Raw genomic sequence first — 22,475 nt, forward strand, 5'->3', positions numbered from 1 at the left:
ATCTATTTCAAACAGCAGATGGCAGTAATGCTCTATTTCAGTTTGGGATCCGCTGCACAGAAAGAAGAAGAAAGAGAAACGTTATAGTCTCCGCCATTACAGTTTCTGCGCTTCTCTAGTCTTTCAGATCTGGAAACGTTAAAGTTCTTCTTTAGTAGCATATAAACTATAATGAAAATGTATTAATCAGTATCAGTCGGTATTAAGATCTCTGTAGGTGTTTATCAGGTTTTATTCACACTCATCGCTGTCGGTCGGTCGGGAGGGTGTGGTTCAGAAACAACAGCGAACATTAATAATATTCATCGAAATCAGATTTTGCTGGAATCTTCGATAGTATGAAGAACAATTTCAAATTCTTTCAGATTGCTCTACTAATGTGCGGTAAGTTCATGATTTCTGTTTATTTTGAACACTTTCGGTTTCACTCTGACACCGGAAACAGTAGAGGGCGGGGTGGACAACATGGACCTGGAAAACCTGAAGAGTTTTGCTTCAATTAAATCTGAACAAGCTAATCTAAGTTTTAAGTGTTACTTGCGGGAGGTTCGGGCCAGAGGAGTTTTATATTATGTTTAGAGATAACTCTGCAGGACTTCGGCTCTCCAGAACCGACATTCGCCCCCCCAATGATCACATTTATTTAGGTGAATTTGTACATGCTGTCCTCCACTTTTTGTAAAAACGTTTTTTTAAAAGTAAAGTTTTTACAAATAGTGGAGGACTGCATGTACAAATTCACCTGAATTCCTATAGGGTTCCGTTAGGAACTGTCTTATAGGATATTCATGTCTTGTCCTAAATGATTCCTAATGGATTCCTATAGGATTCTGTGAGAATTGATTTATAAGGCAATAAATAAATATTCTGTAGGATAATTTCTACAGGATTTTAATGGGATCCAATTGGGTCCCTATCAGTGGTGGAGCCAGGATTTTTTCATAGGGGTGGCCAGGCAGGGGCCAGCAATCAGTCTGGGGTGGCACAGAAATCTTCATTCATCTTCATCAACATAAAAATGAGTCTGACTATAATGTACTGTGCCAACAACACAACTGAATACAGTTCATTTGTACTTAATTGTAATTGAGATAGTGAATTAGATCATGAAATGCTGAGTGAATTTGACCTTTCTTTTTAAATCATTCCTTACTTGCAGGCATATTAATAAAGGGGCTCACACAATAGCTAAATTTCAACTTTTTCAGTCAGTTCTTGTTCTCCATTGTTGCATCTCCATGGATGAGACATGCAGATAACGTACTGTAGTTCAAAGATTATTTAACCTTCATTGAATTTTATGTATAATCAATTAACTTCAGTTTGTCTAAAAAACTAAACAAAAAAGTAAACACTAAATGTTTAACTTTCTATATTGTAAATATAAATAATTGCAACAGTTCCATCATACCTAAATTAAACTCAGTACAAAGAAAAAAAAGTGTTCTCTTTTGAATTCCCATTTGCAAGAATGTGAATAAGGGCGGAAGTCAACAGCACATAAATGCCAGAATGTAAAATTATTTATGTTTAAATGTGATACATTTTTGTTTGTACTTTATAAATTAACGCAAAATTAGCAACTTCTAGTACAAATGCACAGTTCTCACATTTATTTATGCATTAAAAAATTACATATCAGCTTGTGCCTTATATTGTGATCTCACATAGCAAAATATACTTGGGTAAAGTTGGTTTTATATTCGCACATTCGGACATCCGTATTCAATAGCCTTGTTAATCACACTACATTGGACATTCAGTGGACATTCACAAGTAAATATGCCATTAAAACAATACTTGCCTGTTTTGATCGACTGAAAAATGTTGTAAGTTGACAATCGTTGGTTGTCAATATCATGTCGCTGCTTAAAATTCGCAAACATTAATTTATTGCACATTTATTGGAAAGTCTGAATTTATCAGAAGTCCGAATGTGCGAATATAAAACCAACTTTACCGAAGTGCAAAATATTTTAGTCCAGAGACATGTGACGCATATAGCCTATGTCAAATAGGCCTACACACATGCATGCACAGGTTTAACGCAGCTTTAATTGCCTTTTTGGTATTTCATGAATCATGACTTAATAGACGACAGAACTACGATGTTGCATGTTGGTATTTTATTTTGCGCTTTATTTAGTGAGTAATATACAGCGCACTGTATTTGCGCGTGATTGAAAAGTGTGCGGTCTTGCAACCCACCAGTTGAGAAACATTTACTTAAGTTATATATAATGTTCGCCCTTCACTGTTGTTCTGCTGAAGCTCATTTGGCACCTTCCGCACGCGTTTGACTCGCGCCTGGCTGAGGCGAAGTTGGAGTGCGCGACTGAAAATCCTCCCGTTTTGTGTGGTCCTAAAGAGACGGTTTAAATAAACGCAATTCTTGTCAACAAAATAGTAGACAGAAACAGCAGTTGTGAGCGGGGTGGCCATGGCCACCACCTGGCTTCGCCCCTGGTCCCTATTCAGGACTAAATCTGAATTTGTATTTTTTTATTTATTTAATTAATTATTTATTTATTATCTTAAATCATTTTTAGAGAATTCTAAAGTTACACTTTTCCACTGTATCCTTAACTAACCAATGGTAGTTTTTGATTGTGTTTTACAGTTTAATTAAACTCACCTTGATGTAAACACTTATCATTGTTCAATACACGTTGCATAACCTGCACATTATAAATGTCAGACGTGATTTGAAATAAGAGACAAATCAACAAATGCATGTTTTATTTTCATTAGTATTTTATTTAATTTAGTCTTCTTTCATAACATGAATTATATTGAATGTATTACATTTTTTACTCTTTCTAGATTATATTCATGACAGGGTTCATTACAGACACAAAACAAACAAAAATAATTAACTATAAAGCAGTAACTGTGAAATACAATGTTCCAGAAATCAGTCTGGTTTACACACACTGACACAATCACTTTGGTGCCTTTTTACCAACTTGCATCCGTCTGCACATTTCTAGAAGACAGATAATTATATTTGCTTCAACACTGAATTTATTTTTGATGTAGCCTGTAAGAGAGAGAAATAAACAGAACGCAGGTTTACAAAACATTGCAATTATTGAGGAATGGTATTTGCCATTTATGTACACAAAACTCCTCAAGGCTGAGCCTAAAACTAGTTCTTGTTTTCTATTACATAGATTTAATCTATATTCAGTATTTTTTTAAAATAAGTTTTATACATTAGAATTCCTGTACATGCTGTAGTTAGTCATGCGTTTAAACTGTACAGAGGTAAATAGTTTGCAATGCATCCCTGGTTGCTAGTGCCAGAAAAAAATAGAGATGCACCGATCGACCGGCCAAGGACTGGAATCAGCTGATTTTCCACATGATTGGCTCAGACTAGTAACCGGCCAGTCAGTCTCACAACGTAGTACACAATGCCATGATATACTACGCTATGCGAGTGGTAATGAGCTAGTTTTAGTCAATCGTCTCACAAGTGCACAATGCTGAATACAGGTGTAAATGAGATCTAAAAGGTTTTGAGCTTGTCTACTGTCAACCACTTCCAGAGGTAGTTGAAAATGCATTCGGATTGTTTTCATAGTGTAGATGTTCAGTTCATGTGGTCGAAACGACCAAAGTAATATCAAAGATGTTGACGCCAATAAAACTGAAAAGTCTTCACATTTGACACAAGAAGTCCAACTAAGCCACGAGTTCATCCATCAAATCTTGATTAACTTGATTAATCCTGATTAAGCTTCAGTGTACATATGCGGTAGCCAGAGCCTTTAACCATTGCACTAGCGTGTCACATCCTTAGCAGTGTCTTGTGCATGACATGCAATTGAGTCGTGCATACATAAGTGGCTTTCACAACGAACAGTTCTAGGAACTCCGTTATAGGAACTAGCCACTAGGATAGTTCCCCAAGAACTAATTTCTCTCTCCACCGGGTAGGGCTGGACGATTATGGCCTAAAATCAAAACCTCGATTAATTGAACATTTTACCTCGATTACGATTAATGAACGATTATTTTATTTCTGATTTTTTTTTTTTTTTTTTTTTTTTTTTTTTTGCCCTCATAGTTCACTGACAAGGTTTGTACTGTAAATAGCCTATGATTGACTATTAAGGTGGGATATTTTTTTTCCTGTTGAAAGAGCGATCTGAAATCATAGCTCACTATCAGCAGTTATTTAATCTATGGTTTGTAACATTTCTTACAGGTTTCTGCTCGTTGTAAATCAGATAAAGATAAATTAGCACAATACCAGTAGTGATTGCGTGTGTGAATTAGTCATACCGACTCTCTCTTAATTGTGAAGCTGTGGGTTGTAAATAGTTCCTTCAAAAGTAGAAAAAATAGATGCTATAAGTTTTGAGTTTCTAAGCTATTTTAGTGATAAATCACAGTACAGCGCTGACAACAAGTTTCTGCGCTCCTCTGTGTGCGCGCGATCTTCACGTTTTGCGCAGCTGTTTGTATGAGTGTTCGTGCCACATGCAGCTGCGCGAGCGCGGCATAGATATATGTATATATCTATGCAAGCGCGGTAGATCGATATAATAATACACATCCGATTGTCTAATCGCTTGAATGTCCAAACCATAAAACAAATACAACTGACAAAGTTTAGTGAAGACGCAAGGCTCACTGCTCACGCGCCATCACTATGTGTTGAACCGGCGTTCACCTCCATGTTTTGCTTTTATGCCACTGACTGGACTGGCGGAGTCACGTGGCTACACACGCAGTTATGTTTTTAAGGGGGAAGTATTAACAGGATTAAAAAAACGAAATAACCGACATGGGAAAATTACGTCGGATAGAGGTTCTGAATTTCGGTTTCGATTACTTTTACTTTTTAGGATTTTTTTGACAAGGGTTCCCTGTCATTCTCCTATGCTGTTGACATGGTATACACAGTGCAGCAACTCCAGGTTCTACGTCAGAACACCAGCTCATTATTGGCCAGGTCGTGTGTCAGCATCACACGCATGCGGCATGCTGATCACGTGATCAGCTTTGGCCAATACTGAGCCGGCATTCGGACGTGAACACGGAAGCCTTCACTGTGCTTACTGCGGCAACCACGTAAGAATAATGACAGGTAAGAGAAGATATTGTTGAATTAAGTTGTTATTTTGTTTTTGCACACAAAGTATTCTTGTCTCTTCATAACATTAAGGTTGAAACACTGCAGTCACGTCTACTGTTTTAACAATGACTCTACAACCTTTCTGGACCTTGAATGTGGTCATTTCGTTTCTTTCTATGGGAGATAAAAAAAAAAGCTCAGATTTTATAAAAAAATATCTTTGGTAGGGCTGCACGATTAATCGTAATTGAATCTAAATCGAGATTTGGCTTAGTGCGATTATGATATCGCAAAGACTGTGATTTTTTTATTATATAAATATGTACACAGCGTGTTAGTGAAGAGCTGCTCTGTGATCAGTAGTAAATGATGCTCCGTCTGGGAGCACTGCATTAGAAAACGCAACACACGTCAAATATACAAACATGAGAAGCATTTATGAACTTCTTTTCTAACAAAAGACAACATTTAATGTGTTTTTACTCCAAACTCACTTCATAACGTCAGTTGAGTGTTTGAAATAGCATTTTGATTAGCATTGGATTATATACTTTACTTTATTATTGAAATATACTTTATTATTACGGAAATACCCGAGAAAGCTTGAAGAAAACATATAAACTATGTATTGTTGTAGTCGTCTGTATATTTTATTCATGTTTAATCAAAGCGTTTCTACCTTCTTTTTATTCAGTCACAGCGATATCATGATGCCCACTGGGGATTTCCTGGAACAGCGTTTGTTATATTGCATGTATTTTGAGAATTTGCAGTATCTGCTCAAGGGTGCCCTCCGGCGTCCAATATGAAACAGACATGTTTAGCGCCAAGTAAAGCTCACTCAGGGTAAAAATAGGAAAAATAATTCCTCTCTAAAGAACTTTGAGGGAAACATAATCAAAATGTTTTTCTCCAGCGTACATTAAGTGTACAGGGGTTTTTTTTCCCCCACGGTGGATGCATAAGAGGCATGTTTTTTATCATAATATAATATTTGATAATAAATCCTAGACCTTTCTAATGGTTTATAGACATACAGCTTGCATGTTAACAGGTAACCCCACAGTCTGTCATACAAGTTTTAAATATTATTTTCAAATTATTATAGTTATTTATAATTAAATACTAATGCTAAATACATTAATAATAAAGTTATTACAACAGTAATATTTCTTTTTTTGGTTTAATATTTTTATTTAGCAATAATGATGATAATAATAATAAAAATAATAATAAAAAAAATATTAGTCAAAATAATATATTAGCACACAATTTTGGGCCAAATTGTGCAGCCCTACAAACAAGCAAAACAAGCCTGGTATTGTTTATAATTTTTTTTTCATGTTTTATGAAATCGCATTTTAAATCACAAATCGCAATTTTAAGCAGAAAAATCGCAATTAGATTTTTTTTCTCCAAATCGTGCAGCCCTAGGTAGGAGTTTAGACTCGTTGGAGGGTGCTGAGCCTGTGGTAGATCTGTAAGCAAGCATCAACGCCTTGAATTTGATGCGAGCAGCAAGTGGTAGCCAGTGCAGAGAGATGGAGAGAAGCACGATGTGGGCTCTTTTGGCCTCGTTAAAGACGAGACGTGCTGCAGCGTTCTGAATCATTTGTAGAGGCTTGATTGTGCATGATGGCAGTCCAGCCAGAAGAGCATTGCAGTAATCAAGCCTAGAAATGACCAGAGCCTGGACCAGAAGTTGTGTTGCATGTTCTGTTAGAAAGGATGTTGTGTAGTGCAAATCTGCATTGGACATTTGGAGACTGAGGAGTTTTGAATGAGCATGATCTCCCGAGACGCTACAATAGGCTACTAATAATTAATTAATAAGGGCTGTTTTCTTGTACAAAATTAAATATTTCAAGTTAAATGTACAGTGTTAGACATGTAAAAAAGACAAGATTCTAACAATGTCAAGATCAAATGCCTGACACAGTATTTTCACAGACTAACACACATCACGTCTCTGGCAAAGACTACAGTATTTAAAATAGCATATATGCATTAGTTATATTCTCAATTTAATTTACAGAGAAATTCCTGCAAAGGTTTTAGGTTAACTATAGTCTATAAAAAAGACTAGGATTAGTGTATATTTTTTACAGTCTATGGTGTCGACTCACAGCGGGGCGGGGGCGTGGCATCATGATGGTATGATATCGTCCATCGGCACAACCCTAAAGCTACTGTTTCCTTGGGGGGCTCTGTTATGTCGTATTAATTATAAAATATTAGAAATTTAATGAATTGTATTTTACAGATGTAAATTGTAGTCTTTGGTTAAAAGCACAATATGTAAGACTTTTGGATTAAAATATCCAAAAAATGCTAGAACAGTGTTATATACTTTGTTGACTCATGTACTTATATTATCCCAGATGTTTCCAAGAATGTTTAAATCTAGAGAAAAAAGAAATTATAACCAGGACACGAGCCGTGTGGGTACGTTGCCTATCAATGACATCATACCAGCATTACCATCTGTCACAGATCCCTTGTTCCCCGGACTCCATTTCCCATCATCCTCTTGTCTCCACACTTGCACTCACTTCCCTCGTCATCTCCCCATCAGCACTCATCATCTACACCTGGACTTGATCATCTTCACTGCCTTTATAATGGACTCACTCCCTTCACTCCCTGTCCATTCTCTGTTGTGTTATGTTTGTGTTTGGTGTTCCCTGCCTTTTGTTTATTAAAGTACTTCATGTTATTGTGGAAATCTGTATCTGCCTCATCTCTACACCAGCAACCGTAACACCATCGGTTTCTGGTTTTATTTTGTAGAAACCATGGAAACACCAAAGACGCTTTAATATATTCTGTGTTTTATTAGACAGTTGAGCAGCTGTTTGGATACATTCATCAACAGAAATCTAATCATATTGTATAGCTAAACATCTTTAGTCTTATTGTTTAAATCTCGTTTTCTTGATTTACGCGAGTACCATGTTTTAATAAGCCTAATATGGATCTAGGTGACTGCAGTGTGCAAACGAACGCACAGTGTAGCATTATAATAACTTCCATCACACAAATGTGTCTAATATGATAAAACAGCGCTGTGAAGAAGCTGAAGTGGCAAGTGCGGCATATTTAAAGCTCCGCTGTTCTCGAGACGTGTGTCAGGCTTGTCTTTCAATAGCAATCGCTCGATTTTTAATTTTAAGTGAATGTAATAGAAATATACTTTAAAGCTAAACATGTGCAACATAATTATTTTATAATTATAAAGACTTATAGACTTGCAGAGCTTTAATAATACATTTGTGGATAAAGCACCACTTTCTCAAAAAAATAAAACATTGAACATTTAAAAAAAATAGTTCCAAATAGTAGGTTAATTTATATTACATCTTTAATCAGCATCATAAACGTGACATGATTTTTGACTAAATTTGCCCCTAACAGAAAGGCTTGTAATAGGAGTATTACAACTGGTTACACCATTTGACATTTCAAATTTGACAGGTATTATCATGGACACCTATGTAAGCACATGGCCTTGGTGGAAATATTTCAAATGTAATTTTTAAAGTCAATACACATTTTTATAATAATGATGAATTATCAATGTATTCATGGGGTCATACCTTTTGACATGTATACCTAAGAATACCTAACCATACCCTAAAAATGTCAAATTATCTCATATTTTAAAGACAGTTACTAACCTTTGCATGCAGCAGTTAGTGTCACCACGGGTCATTCTCTGTGATATAATTTCCTGTCACATGGTCTTCTTGCAAAATATTAACAAAATGGCTCCTTGAATGGTGGTTACATCATCTTGACACTTCAGGAATTTGACTTGACTCCAATGATTCCCCAAATGATTTATAATATTCAGAACAATGGTTTTCCATTTATTTTTATTTACTATTAAATTGCTGTAATGTAATTATGTCAAACTAACTGAAATGGTGTTTTGTTCAGAATTAACCTTTTTAAACAAGATCAGTTATTTGGTACTGAGTTTTTATGGTACTAAGTTTTTTACACCACATTGACACTGTTTATAAGTCAAGACTGATTTCTGTTGAACTCTGTTCAGTAACATGAGCAGCAGTGTTACATGAGTTTAATATCTGAGTAACTGTGTTTGTTCTGCAGGAGTGTTTGGTGCTGGAACAGATGAAGAGAAAACCGTGTTGGTGATGGAGGGAGAATCAGTCACTCTAAACCCTGATCTTACTAAAATACAGGGAATTAATAAGATGAAGTGGAGGTTTAAGGATTCACAATCAATCATTGCTCAAATCGACGAAAATGAGATTTCATATCCCACTGTCACTGAGATGTTCAAAGACAGACTGAAGCTGGATCAGACTCGATCTCTGACAATCACAAACATGAGAACTAAACACTCTGGACTTTATAAACTAGAGATCAACCACAACACTGGGACCTTATCTTTGGTTTTCAGAGTTACTGTGTATGGTGAGGACACTTTATTTGTGAATAATTTAATGTTTTGAAGTTTATTGTTGTTTTAATTAATTAAAATTAATTAAGCTGATATTTAAACTGCAGCCTGAAAATGTTACAAAAACAATCTTACAGAATAGCTTTTGCCTATAGAGAGAGCAGATTCAATCAACACAATAAAATATACTCTTAAATAAAGAAATATGTTTAAGGAAAATTATATACAGCACTTAAATTAGATTAAATATCATAAACTAATTATTAAAAGGTTACTGCATTCCTTATGTAGTAACCACGAGATGCTACATTGATAGTTAAAGTTAATATTCTAGTGACAGTAACTGTGTTTAATGTTTAATATCTGTGAATCTGTCTCATGCAGAGTCTCCAGCTGTTATTGAAGCTTTTAAAGGTGAAATGAAGAGTGTGTCAGAGATGGAGGGAGAATCTGTCACTCTTCAGACTGATACTGAAACACATGGAAAAGAGCTGATAGTGTGGAGGTTTGGAGATGAAGGAAAACTCATAGCTAAACAAGATCTAGAGGCCAATAATTCACAATTATATGATCCTGATGAGAGATTCAGAGACAGACTGAAGCTGGATCATCAGACCGGATCTCTGACCATCACAAACACCAGAATCACAGACTCTGGAGTTTATAAAGTGAAGATCAGCAGCAGCAAACAGATTTTACAGAAGAGATTCACTGTTACTGTCAGCGGTGAGTAACTCAAGACTATTAATGTAATGATTGTTTATCAGCTGTCTGTAAATGATTCATAACTTCTCAACCAGAACCTTTATTATCTAAAACCGCTTTTCTGACACCTGTAAATACAGTAGATCTGATAAATAATAACTTTATCAATCAGGTTATATAGTGCTGATGTTTATAGTGTTTGTTATAGATCAGACTCATTCACACTAATGACTCTTTATCATTACAGTATCAGATCTTCACTCAGGTTATATAGTGCTGATGTTTATAGTGTTTGTTATAGATCAGACTCATTCACACTAATGTCTGTCTCTCTTTATCTGTTCCAGTACCACCTCTGTCTCCAGCTGCTGTAGCAGGGATTGTTGTCGGTCTGCTGCTGGTATTTTCAGCTGTTGTAGCTGCTGGTGTTCTTTACTATCGTCACAAAGTCTCTGAACTACTAAAGCAAACGAGTAAGTATTACAGCTGATACAGCAAGAGGAAAAACATTGAGCTTTATTGTAGTACTGTACAGTTTAAATGTATAATACGATTTTTCACAATCAATATTTCTATCTTTTTACCAGTTCTAATTGTGGTTGATTTAGTGCAGTAATCAGTGATTTGTGTGATTGTTCGGATATTGAGCTGAATTTCATTAATACTAATTATTGAATCTCTGTTTTGAAATGCTGAAGATCTTTTGATTATGTAGTTCATGTAGTTTTGTTCTTTTGTTATTAAAGGTTGAGCAATTTAGCAGAAACAGCCCAAAAATCATCCTGCTGTCCTTTTTCTGTCATTTTGAGTTTTATTGGGGCTGCCTGAGCTCTTCATTCATTTAAACATCATAGACTATTAAAGGATTAGTTCACTTTCAAATTAAATTTTCCTGATAATTTACTCACCCCATGTCATCCAAGATGTCCATGTCTTTCTTTCTTCAGTTGAAAAGAAATGAAGGTTTTTGATGAAAACATTCCAGGATTTTTCTCCTTATAGTGGACTTCACTGGCCTCCAGACGGTTGAAGGTCAAAATTACAGTTTCAGTGCAGCTTCAAAGAGCTTTAAATGATACAAGACGAGGAATAAGGGTCTTATCTAGAGAAACCATCACTCATTTTCTAAAAATAAATACAACTGTATATCGTCGCTGTCCGATGAAAACCACGTATGTCCATTTTGCCGATTTTGAGATTTTTCGACGGATTGAATGTCCAGGTTCATTTCCGTATACAGTATGCTTAACATATCTAAATGGCCAATGAAAAGTTGTGAAATCATGTCATCTGATTTTCACCTATATCCATTTGGTGTCAAAGCTGTCAATCACGCCGCGTATCTCCCGCCCTGTGGAAGCATCTCGCCGGTCTCGTGAAGTTTCATCGAAGCTCAGCACTGGATAACCGAATAACACTGTGAGGTAAAGTATCAGCAAACGACAACTGTTCTCAAGTTTATTATATATTCACAACTATTATTTATCGGTAAATGGTCTAGACGAAGTAATTGTCACCGAATATTTTTATATTTGTGACCCTGGCTGACGAAAGTACGACATGAAGCTCTCCACAGTTTAGTTCTAATCTAGTTCTTCACAGATTAGTTTGCTTGCTAGTATGTAAATAAACTCGGATCTCGAATCTCAAATTATAGCCTGTAATGCTACTGTCATGATTGTCAGTGTATTGATTCATTGTCCCTTCATAGTTTGCAAGAGACATTTAATAAATTTATAATTAATATTAAATAAACTAAGCGTATTTAATAAACTAAGATGTAGGCTATTTAATAAACTGAGCGTATTCATCTGTCAATATGAAACGCGACTTGGCCATTCTAATTAATGATCGGAAGAACGTGTATCGACCACCGTTACTGTAAAATATGCACGTATGTCCATTTAAACTCAATTTTGGTCAAATGTGGATTATATCATTACACTGGCAAGAATATGGTTACATGTAAAGATGCCGTACCAAGTATGACAACGCTACATTCAACTGCTTTTGAAATACGGTGTTTTTTTCACTTCCTGAAAAGTAACCGTTTTGGACATACGTGAGTTTCATCGGGCAGCGACGATATGCTTTAGACACACATGATCCCCTTGCAAGTGGTTCTGCCATTCCGCATTCTTCAAAAAGCTTACGCTGTATGTCCTACGCCTTCCATATTCTACTTACAGAATGAATTTTTTTTTTTTAAACTTAATTCTTTTTTGACTGAAGAGAAAAGGACATGGACATCTTGGATGACATGAGGGTGCAGTGCTTCCCACAGGTTTGAAATATACTTGCGGTGGTGGCTGGGTGAAAGATCCTCCTATTACTCACGACACAAAATGTGTGATTTTTTAACAGTATTTTTATTTATGTAAATTAATTTTAATTACATAGCATACTATTACAATTTAATTACATTGTAAATTATGCAAAATTACAGCTCTCAAAATTATTCTCTCAGTGAATGGAAAACATATTTTACTAGTAAAATTTAAATAATGAATTATATGTATACTATTTTATATGGTATCTTATGAGTTATGTGTCAAATAATGTTCTTAGTCTTTTTTTCCTGTGGGGGAGACTACAATAATTTACTATGAATTAAATGGAAATCAAATTAAATACAATTTATTGTATAACCAAAATACCAATAATGCCCAAAAGAAAAAGAAAAAACTTAGCATGTGACTTTTAATTATAAACAAGCCCGAAATACACCGGGACTCTTATTTTAAAACATCTTTACTATTGCAGGCTGATCCTTTAGATTCTTACAATCGTATAAAACATTTTATATAAAGGCCATGAAGTAGACATTGTAATAATTCATCAACCTGAGTTCATTAGCAATCGCTTGGCATAAATCTGTGCTTTTCATTGATTGAGAATTTTTTTTTTTTTTTAAGTAATTTCAAATAACAAACGGGCATTAACATATTATCAATGATAGACATTAACAATATGACCAAGCAGCATACTGTAAACAAGATAATAGTAACACAAAGAAACAAACAAAAAACTAAACAACCAAAAAAAAAAACAAAAAAAACAAAAAACAAACATGAAAGGCAAATTCAGGGGGGTTAATCCATATATATTGACAGTAATTTAGAAAGCTTTAAGGCACTCCTCATTTTTAGCTGTTTTAAGGATTTAAATAAAATTTTAAAGTCATTTTTAAATGCCTCAAAACACAGAGAAACTTTAACAAATCTACATTTGTGTAGATAAAATTTGGCTACAATCAACACATTATTACACAAATATTCAATGTCTTTGTTGTCCAAAAAGACACCAAATTTAACAATATGATAGTCAAAGGCAGGTATTACATTTTTTGTCTCCAACCACTCGTACAATCTGTTCCAAAAAGAGTTAACAATCGTACAATTATAAAAAAGATGTTCCTGAGATTCAACATCTTTTTGACAAAATGTACACACATTGCAATCCAAATTAAACTTTATTCTTAGAAATTCGTTACATGGATAAATATCGTTAATTGTTTTGAAATGTACTTCTTTCATTTTAGGAAGCAACGGAAATGACAAATATCTGGTTCTAACTTTGATAGTGTCAATTTTAGAAAATCTTGGAGATATATTTTTCCTTTTAACAGAAAGAGGAAAATATTCTTTTGTGATAAGTGATCTCAAAACCTTGTTATTACATTTTTCATCCAAGAAATTATACTTGTCAATAAACAAATCCAGAGGTGTGGGTATTACAGAAGAATATTGTAATATACCTAGGGCTGGGTACCGAACTCGATACTTTTTAGGTACTGATCGAACTGCCTCGATACTATCGAGTATCGAAAAGTGTCTTGTCATTCGGTACCAAATTTCGGTACCTCAGAATGGAGCCGAGGAGAGGGGCGGAGAAATGCTTTCGCTGTCTCGTTGAGGAGCAAGTAACGTTGCGCTACATTGTTATTTATATCTAAATATATAAAACTATATGCGCGAGAGAGACCCTATGTGCGAGAGGGCGATTGAATCAACGGTTTCGTTTTCAGTTTATCTCCGAATGGACGGGTGAGAAACGGCTGTTATGTGAGCAGCCGGTTCACTACAGATACTGTTAACAGAAAACAAAAGTGTAGCACTGCCTGCAGAAACAGCGGAACGCGCAATGTTTTTTATAGTCTAGTTATGGACAGGTACAACACACAGCAGCTTTACATCAGCGTTCGTTCCTCAAGTCTATGGAAACACGCGACCGGTTTTGGCTCTGCCTCTGGCTCCAGAACGCGAACAATTCTGCTGAAAAAGAGGTATCAGCGTCCTCCTGATACTGCGGATAATTTGCGGGTCGGGCCAAGTAATAAAAAAATAACATTCAAATTAATTGCGGGTGGATGAGAGATGAATCATTAATGTGTTGATTTTAATAAAGACACAGAACTCTTATTTCACGGTAAGACGCAACGAACTTGCGTCACTCTTACTTCCGCTTTGATCTTGTTAATAATAATTAATTTTTTGAAGAAGAACAATTGCTGAGTGATTTAAAAAGAGCCTCACATACTTAATTTTTGCATTGAAAACTAAACTTTATTAAAACTATTTGCACTGATTTATTGTGTTGGGTAAATTTAGTTAATTTGTGCTTTTTTTATTCCCCGCAGTGGCTCAGGAGATGAGTCTTTGAGTCTGAAAAAAAGTCAACAAAGTTAAAATATAAAACCAAAGATTTTTTTGAGGTTATGTAATCTTGTTTAAACAGATTTTATGAAACTGGTACCGAAAAAGGTATCGTTTAGGTATCGGTATCGAAGTCAAGGTATCGGTATCGTCTCGGTATCGAAAATTTTTGAACGATACCCAGCCCTGAATATACCTTTAATTAGATTTCTCAAAGCTACAGGAATAGCTTTGACAACTATAGAATATTGTCTATGAACAATCCAAATTAAACTTTATCTTAAGATTATCATAACTTTACATATTACCATCTTCATCCATTAAATGTATTACAGCCCAAACTCCTTTTTCCATCCAGTCTTTATAAAATAAAGATTTCCTCTTATGTAAAATACATCTGTTATTCCAAATTATAGCCTTATGTGGAGTAAAATTATGCTTGTACAGCATTTTCCAATATAGTAACACCTGCATATGAAAATCAGATAACTTAAAAGGCAGTTTTAATGGTTCAAAATCACATCTTAAAAGAAAAGAAATTCCCCCTACCCATTGGAAAAGATGAAAAGGAAGACTAAACCATAAAGATTTTTCATCTTTTACAAATGTTTGTAGCCATCTTAATAACTCCGTTCATTGCCCCAAAATCAATTACATTCATCCCTCCTTCTTCAGCCAATTTTACCATATCACCTTTTCAAATCATATGTTGCTTATTGTTCCAAATAAAATTATAATGAATTCGGTTTATTTCCTTGATGCACCTTTCTGGTACTGCTAATGTATATGCCAGGTAAATTAACCTTGATATCCCTTCCATCTTTGTTTATAAAATTCTTCCAAAAATGGAAATATTTCGTTGTAACCAGCTATTCAAAATTTTTTTATTTTTTTGCACAACAACTTGAATATTATTTTCTTCTCTGTCCCTTAAATCTTTTGTAATAGTGATTCCCAAGTATGTGATCTCATTTTTGACTGGAATATTATAAATTAAATTTTGTGTATTGTCATGTATAGTCAAGATCTCACATTTTTTCAAGTTTAAATATAACCCTGAAGCATCAGAAAAAAAAGATACAGCTTTTAAGGCATTTGGTATTTGATCATAGTTTTTTAAAAATAAAGTTGTATCATCGGCTAGTTGTGTAATTACCAAGGATCTACCCAAAACATTTAAAGGTTTTATACTTTCATTATTTTTAATATACAATGCTAGTAACTCAACAGCCAGTAAGAAAAGAAGTGGGCTAACTGGGTCACCCTGACGAATTCCCCTATTAATATCAAATCTCCTTGTATTGCCTGACTGAAGTAAGACAGCACCTGCAATTTGTTTGTATAACATTGAAATTATATTAATGAATTTTCTCCCAAAGCCAAAATGTTGCAGAGACTGTAAAATAAAACGGTGTTCAAGTTTGTCAAAAGCTTTAAAGAAGTCTAGAAATAGTATTATTCCATCATCCTCTAGCAAATGTGAATAATCTATTAAATCCAAAACCAACCGAATGTTATTGTGTATTAATCGATTTGGAAGAAATCCAGATTGTGTATCACTAATAATTTTACCTATACCACTTTTAAGTCTACTAGCTAAAGAATTAGTAAATATTTTGTAGTCAACATTAAGCAACGTAATTGGCCTTAAATTATCAATAACAGTTTTATCTTTTTTTTGGTTTTGGTATTAACACAATTATAGCTTGTTTCATTGTTATTAATAATGTATTACTTTCTAAGCATTCTTTCAGCGCTCCATAGAGCATTTCTCTTATATCAGACCAGAAAAACCGATAAAAGTTAGTTGTAAGACCATCCTGCCCTGGTGACTTCCCTAAAGCCATTTTCTTTATAGCTGTATCAATTTCTTCAATTTTTAAATCAGAGTCACAAGTCATTTTAAAATCTGGGTCAATTTTAGGAATAAAAGGATCTACTTTTTTGAAGAAATTTTGAGAGTTTGCCTCAGAAAAGGATGACGAATACAGGTTTTGATAAAATGTATATACTTCATTATCTATTTCTTTTGGATCAGTTACAATTTTATTATTTATATTTAAAGTAGTAAGTGCATTTCTTTCTTGCCTTGTTTTTTTCTAATCTACTGAAATAGGAACTGTTTTTCTCACCATGTTCAATCCATTTTGCTCTGGATCATATGTATGCCCCTTGTGCCTTTTTCAGGTACAAATCATCTAATTTAGATTGTAATCTAATCATTTCTTCCTTATTAATATCTAATGACCGATCCTTCTTACAACAATCATTAATGTCCTTAATAAGCTGTCTCTCAAATTCTTTCTGCTTTTTACACAGTCTTTTACCATAATCAATTGAGTACTTTCTCACTTTATATTTGAAAAATTCCCACTTCTTTCCACATGAGTCAATCCCTTCATTTGTCTTGACTGAATATAAGATTTTTCTTATCATATTACAAAACTGCTCATCATTTAGAAAATTTGCATTAAACTTCCAATATTTTTGTCTACATATTGTTCCTGTATCAGGCATCAATATGACAGTAACTATACAATGCTCAGTAATAGGAGCTGCAGAAATTTTAGCTTGCAAAACATATTTGAAGAGTTCCTGTGTTATCAACCAAAAATCTATTCTTGATTTACAACTTCCATTGGGTCTGATCCATGAATATTGTCTTAATTCAGGATTAACATGTCTCCAGACATCTATTAGTGTATTATTAAGGCAAAAATTAGTAATATTTTGATTGTGCTCATAATCAACATACTTTGTCGGGAATCTATCCATCCATTCGTCAGGGACGCAATTAAAGTCTCCTCCCAGTAAAATATTATCAGTTGGGAAAAGTGCTTTCAAATCACTAATAGTCTCTGAAATTTGTTCCAGCAATATTTTTTTCCTTGACTGTCCATTATAACCATAAACATTCAGAAAAATCAGTGGAGTTCGTTCAACAATCAAAACCGCAGCAATCCAGTGTCCATCTTTATCTCTTTTAACTTCAGTAACTTTCCCAGGGAAGTTGTTCAAACATATGGCAACGCCAGCAGATCTATTAGTTCCATGGCTAAACAAAATGGTATCCCCCCCCATTGGTTTCTCCAAAAAATTGAGTCTTCTGTACTGGAATGAGTTTCTTGCAAGAAAATACACTGTGCCTGTTGCCTTTTACAAAATAAAAATATAGCCTTTCTCTTAATACTGTCTTTAAGCCCCCTGGTATTTAACGAAATAAAGGAAAACTTAGAACAAAATGTAAACATAGTATTTAGTAGTACTACAATTAACTAGAACAAGCTAACAATAACACACCCCAATAAATGTGTGAAAAAGGTAACGTCACATAATGGTCCCTCGAAGCATAACCTCACGTGTCTCATTTGTTCACATTAATAAATCTCAGAGAATACGTACTTTGAATTCTTATGGGAAAATCTGCACATTTTCTATGAACCCAAAAGGCCCACGAAAATATGCCCTTCTGATCTCTTGCCTCTTTAATCTTTGGCCATAACAGCTCCCGAGCCTTCTTGTCTTCTTTGGTTAGATCCTCTCCAAATCGAACGCCAGCTTGTTTGCATACATCACACTCTTTGGAAAGCTTCCAGATCTCATTTCTGCATTCCCGTTTAACAAACTGGACGATGACTTGTCTCGTACGACTCTGCTCCTTCCTACCGATACGATGAACAGTGTCCACCATGTCATCTACATTCCACGGCACTCCCGGCGCGATTTTTTTTTTTTTTTTTTTTTTTTGTGAACAACTGTTTTTTTATTGAAATAATCATTTAAATAAAAAAGATACAACATATCAGAATGCAAAGTCCCACCAACCCACCCACCCACCAGGTAGACTATTATACTAGTTATACTGTGCTAAGAAATTATAAAACATTGCAGTGGCAAAAGTATAGAGCGAACTATCTAATAAAAAAATAAAAAAATAAATAAAAAATATATAATAATAATAATAATAATAATAATAATAATAATAATAATAATAATAATAATAATAATAATTAATACAAATAAATAAATAAATAAATAAAATACATGGATATAAAATACAGAAAGAATTTACATCAAAAAGAAGGGAGAAAGGATTTAACAACATCAAAGGTAGCACTCCAAGACTTTAAAGTCTTTGACTTTGCTCCATGTATGCGAGCTGTTGATAGCTCCAAAGAAATGATATCCAGCAAAGATAGGGCCCATACACGCCTGCTCATCGTATGTGGAGGAATCCAACGACTGACTAACATTTTCTTAGCCGCAGTGAAAGCAGCTAAAAGTAAGTTTCTCTGTTGAGAAGACAAAGGTAGTTCTGAGAAGTTACATAGGAAGAAAAGTTCTGGAGACAAAACCATATCTTAATCTAACAGGTATGATATGTCATGAGCAAGCTGAGACCAGAAAGAAACGAGTGCAGAACATTCCCATAAAAAATGTAAATATGTACCTAGTGCTCTCTGTGGACACAGATTACAGTTCGGAGAAGGTGAAAGATGCATATGGAAACGTTTTAAAGGAGACAGGTAGAGTCTGTGCAGTTTCCAATGGATCATCTGATGATTTGGGTTTTTTGAGGATAATGCAATCGATTCCCAGATTTGATCAGTAAATAAAGTATGTGTGTCACCACTGATATCCTTAGACCAAACAGTTGATATGGAAAGTGGCTTGTATGAATTTTTGAGAAGAAAAGAGTAAATAACTGAGGCAGAAATAACAGAGTTATCAGTTGGAAGAATCACCTTTCGTAAGGGATGTACAGGCAATTGTGCATCTCAGGGAACTCCATATGCGCGAAGCGCAGATCTAATGCGAAGATACATGAAAAAGGAGGTTCCTGGTATATCAAAAAGAGCCTTGATATCTTGAAATGATTTCAGGCCTTTGTCATCAAAGATGTCACCAAAGCAGTTTACATTGCATTTAACCCACTGTGGACAATGAAATGGAATCTTTCCTGATAAAAAAATATTATTATGGAACAGAGGTGAGTGGCGATGCCATGTCAAATTTGGTTCTATCTTTCTGGTCACCGTTCTCCAAGTAGAGAGAAAATGTGTTAGGATAGGGCCAAAACGAAGTTTACATTGTCTAACTGAGATGCCAGCAAAAACCAAATGCATTATATTGTAAGGAGAAACGATAGATTCTTCCATAGCCCACCATGAAGTTGACATATTTGGTTTAAACCAGGCTGACAGTGCACGAAGAGTAAAGGAGTCAGCATATAACTTAAAATTTGGGAAGGACCAACCCCCATCTGCTCTGCTGCGCTGTAAAGTAGATAACTTGATTCGGGGACGTTTACCATTCCAAATATAATGAGAAATTACTGAATTAAGTTTTTTCCAATAGCCAGCAGGTGGGGGTAAGGGAATCATAGAGGAATAAAAATTAACACGAGGGAGGATGTTCATTTTAATAACAGATATTCTTGCATGGAAAGAAGTAGGAAGGTGCGTCCAATTGGCAAGATCTGAGGTGACTCTGGCCAAGTTATTATTTAAATTTTTTGAGACGATATCCTGCAAAGGATGATAGATATCTACCCCTAAATATTTGAATGAGTGCACCACTGGAATACAACTAGAAAACATCACAGATCCAATAGAGAAATTAAGAGGGAGTAGATATGACTTTGTCCAATTAATTTTATACCCAGACAGAATATTAAACTGATTAAATAAATTTAAAATATGGGGGATTGATTGAACTGGATTGTCTAAAAAAAGCAAAATGTCATCTGCAAATAAAGATATGTGGTGCGAGGTGTTCTTAACCGATATAGGGAGAATAAGTTCAGACTGACATACAGCTTGAGCAAGGGGTTCTAAAGATAAAGCAAACAGTAAGGGTGAAAGAGGACAACCCTGACGAGTGCCTCTTCCAATCGGAAAAGATTGTGAACATACCTGGCCAGTAAGAATAGAAGCCGAGGGGTTAGCATACAAGATTTTAATCATATTTATAAAGTTAGAACTAAAACCTAGGTGCTCTAGGACTGCCCACAGATAGTTCCACTCCAAATGGTCGAATGCTTTCATTGCGTCTAAAGATAGTATTGCGGAGGGAGATGTCAATTGTTCTGCTGTATGAATTATGTGAAGCAGTCTTCGCAGGTTATCTGAGGCAGAGCGAGATTTAATAAACCCTGTTTGATCATGATGCACAAGTTTGGTCATAAAGCCTTCTAGACGGCGGGCTAAAACTTTTGCATAAATTTTAACATCTGTACCAATTAGAGAAAGTGGGCGATAACTAGAACAAGATGTAGAGTCTTTATTTTTTTTTAAGAGAAGAGATATAATAGCCATGTTCATATTTTGTGGAAAGGATCCTTGATCAATTGAATATTGCATCATATCTAACATAAGTGGACCCAACTCGGCCCAGAAGGTCAAATAAAACTCAGCTGGTATGCCATCTAGGCCTGGGGATTTCCCTTTTTTCATACCTCTGACAGATGATTCTAATTCAACAAGTGATAAAGATCTATCTAAAAACTCAGTGTCTGATTCAGATAGATGTGGAAGATTAAGAGCAGTTAGAAAGGAAGTATAAGAGGTAGATTCACATTTAGAGTTGGAGCTGTATAGTTCAGAATAGAAGGAGCGGAAAGTGTCGTTTATACACTTCTGATCAGTCAGAACCTCACCGGTTTGAGATTTCACTGCTGTAATATTCGCAAATTTTTCGCTATTACGTAGCTTTAAAGCCAATAAATGGCTTGGTCTGCTACCATGAAAATAATAGTTTTGTCTAGATCTTTGTATAAGAAATTCAGCTCTGTATCTATATAATAAATTAAGTTCTTTCCTAACCGTTTCAATTTTAGCTGCAATACTATCCGAAAAAGAATGTTGGTTTGTCTGTTCAAGTGACCGAAGTTTGGATTCCAGATCTGAGATTTTCTTACGACGAACTTTCTGGTGAAAAGAAGCATATGAAATCGAAAAATTCCTTATAAAGCCCTTTGTCGCCTCCCATAGTGTTCGAGGGTCATCTACCGAGCCTTTATTGATGTCAATAAATTCACACAAATTAGCTCTGAATTGGTCAAAAAAAACCTCATCTTTTAATAAATTAGTATTAAAGCACCACCTAGGGGCTCGCGGAGGTCGCTGGGTAATTGAAATTTTCAAAAAATTACTACTGTGATCCGAAAGAGATAAGGGAGAAATGTCTACATCACGTATCAATGAGGTCAATGTAGAGGAGGCAAAAATGTAGTCGATCCGCGAGTATGATTTGTGCCTGGCTGAGAAAAATGTATATAATTTTTGGGATGGGTTGAATAAACGCCATGTATCCACTAATGAAAAAGAGATTATACACTCTTTGAGCTGGTCAGTAGAAACAGTCTGGGAATAAGAAAATTTGCCACCAGATCTATCGAGGTCATGGGACATTCCAGCATTCATATCTGTTCCCATTACTATCTCAAAGTCTGTTAGATCAGTGAGATCGGTAGATAATTCAGAGAAAAACGCTGGGTCTGGACTACATGGTGCATAAACGCAGAGAAAAGCTACCTTCCTATTATCAATTAAAGTTTTTATACAAGTTATACTGCCATCCTCATCACCCTTTTTATCTA

At 35.0% G+C, this 22,475-nt stretch overlaps 1 protein-coding gene across 2 annotated transcripts in view; it reads left to right on the forward strand.

The window, feature by feature from the left end:
- Window positions 1–57: 57 nt before the first annotated feature.
- LOC137017020 (uncharacterized) overlaps window positions 58–22,475 on the forward strand; it is a 62,426-nt gene continuing 40,008 nt past the window's right edge. For both annotated transcript variants that reach the window (XR_010894540.1, XM_067380909.1), the window contains exons 1-4: window positions 58–384; window positions 9,203–9,529; window positions 9,900–10,241; window positions 10,568–10,693. Coding sequence is in view for 1 of the 2 variants with exons in the window: in XM_067380909.1 (XP_067237010.1) it covers window positions 339–384; window positions 9,203–9,529; window positions 9,900–10,241; window positions 10,568–10,693 (841 nt within the window). In the remaining variant the exon portion in view is untranslated. The remainder of the gene's footprint in view (window positions 385–9,202; window positions 9,530–9,899; window positions 10,242–10,567; window positions 10,694–22,475) is intronic.

This window comes from Chanodichthys erythropterus, chromosome 3, assembly GCF_024489055.1.
Source record: "Chanodichthys erythropterus isolate Z2021 chromosome 3, ASM2448905v1, whole genome shotgun sequence".
Classification (NCBI taxonomy): Eukaryota; Metazoa; Chordata; class Actinopteri; order Cypriniformes; family Xenocyprididae; genus Chanodichthys; species Chanodichthys erythropterus.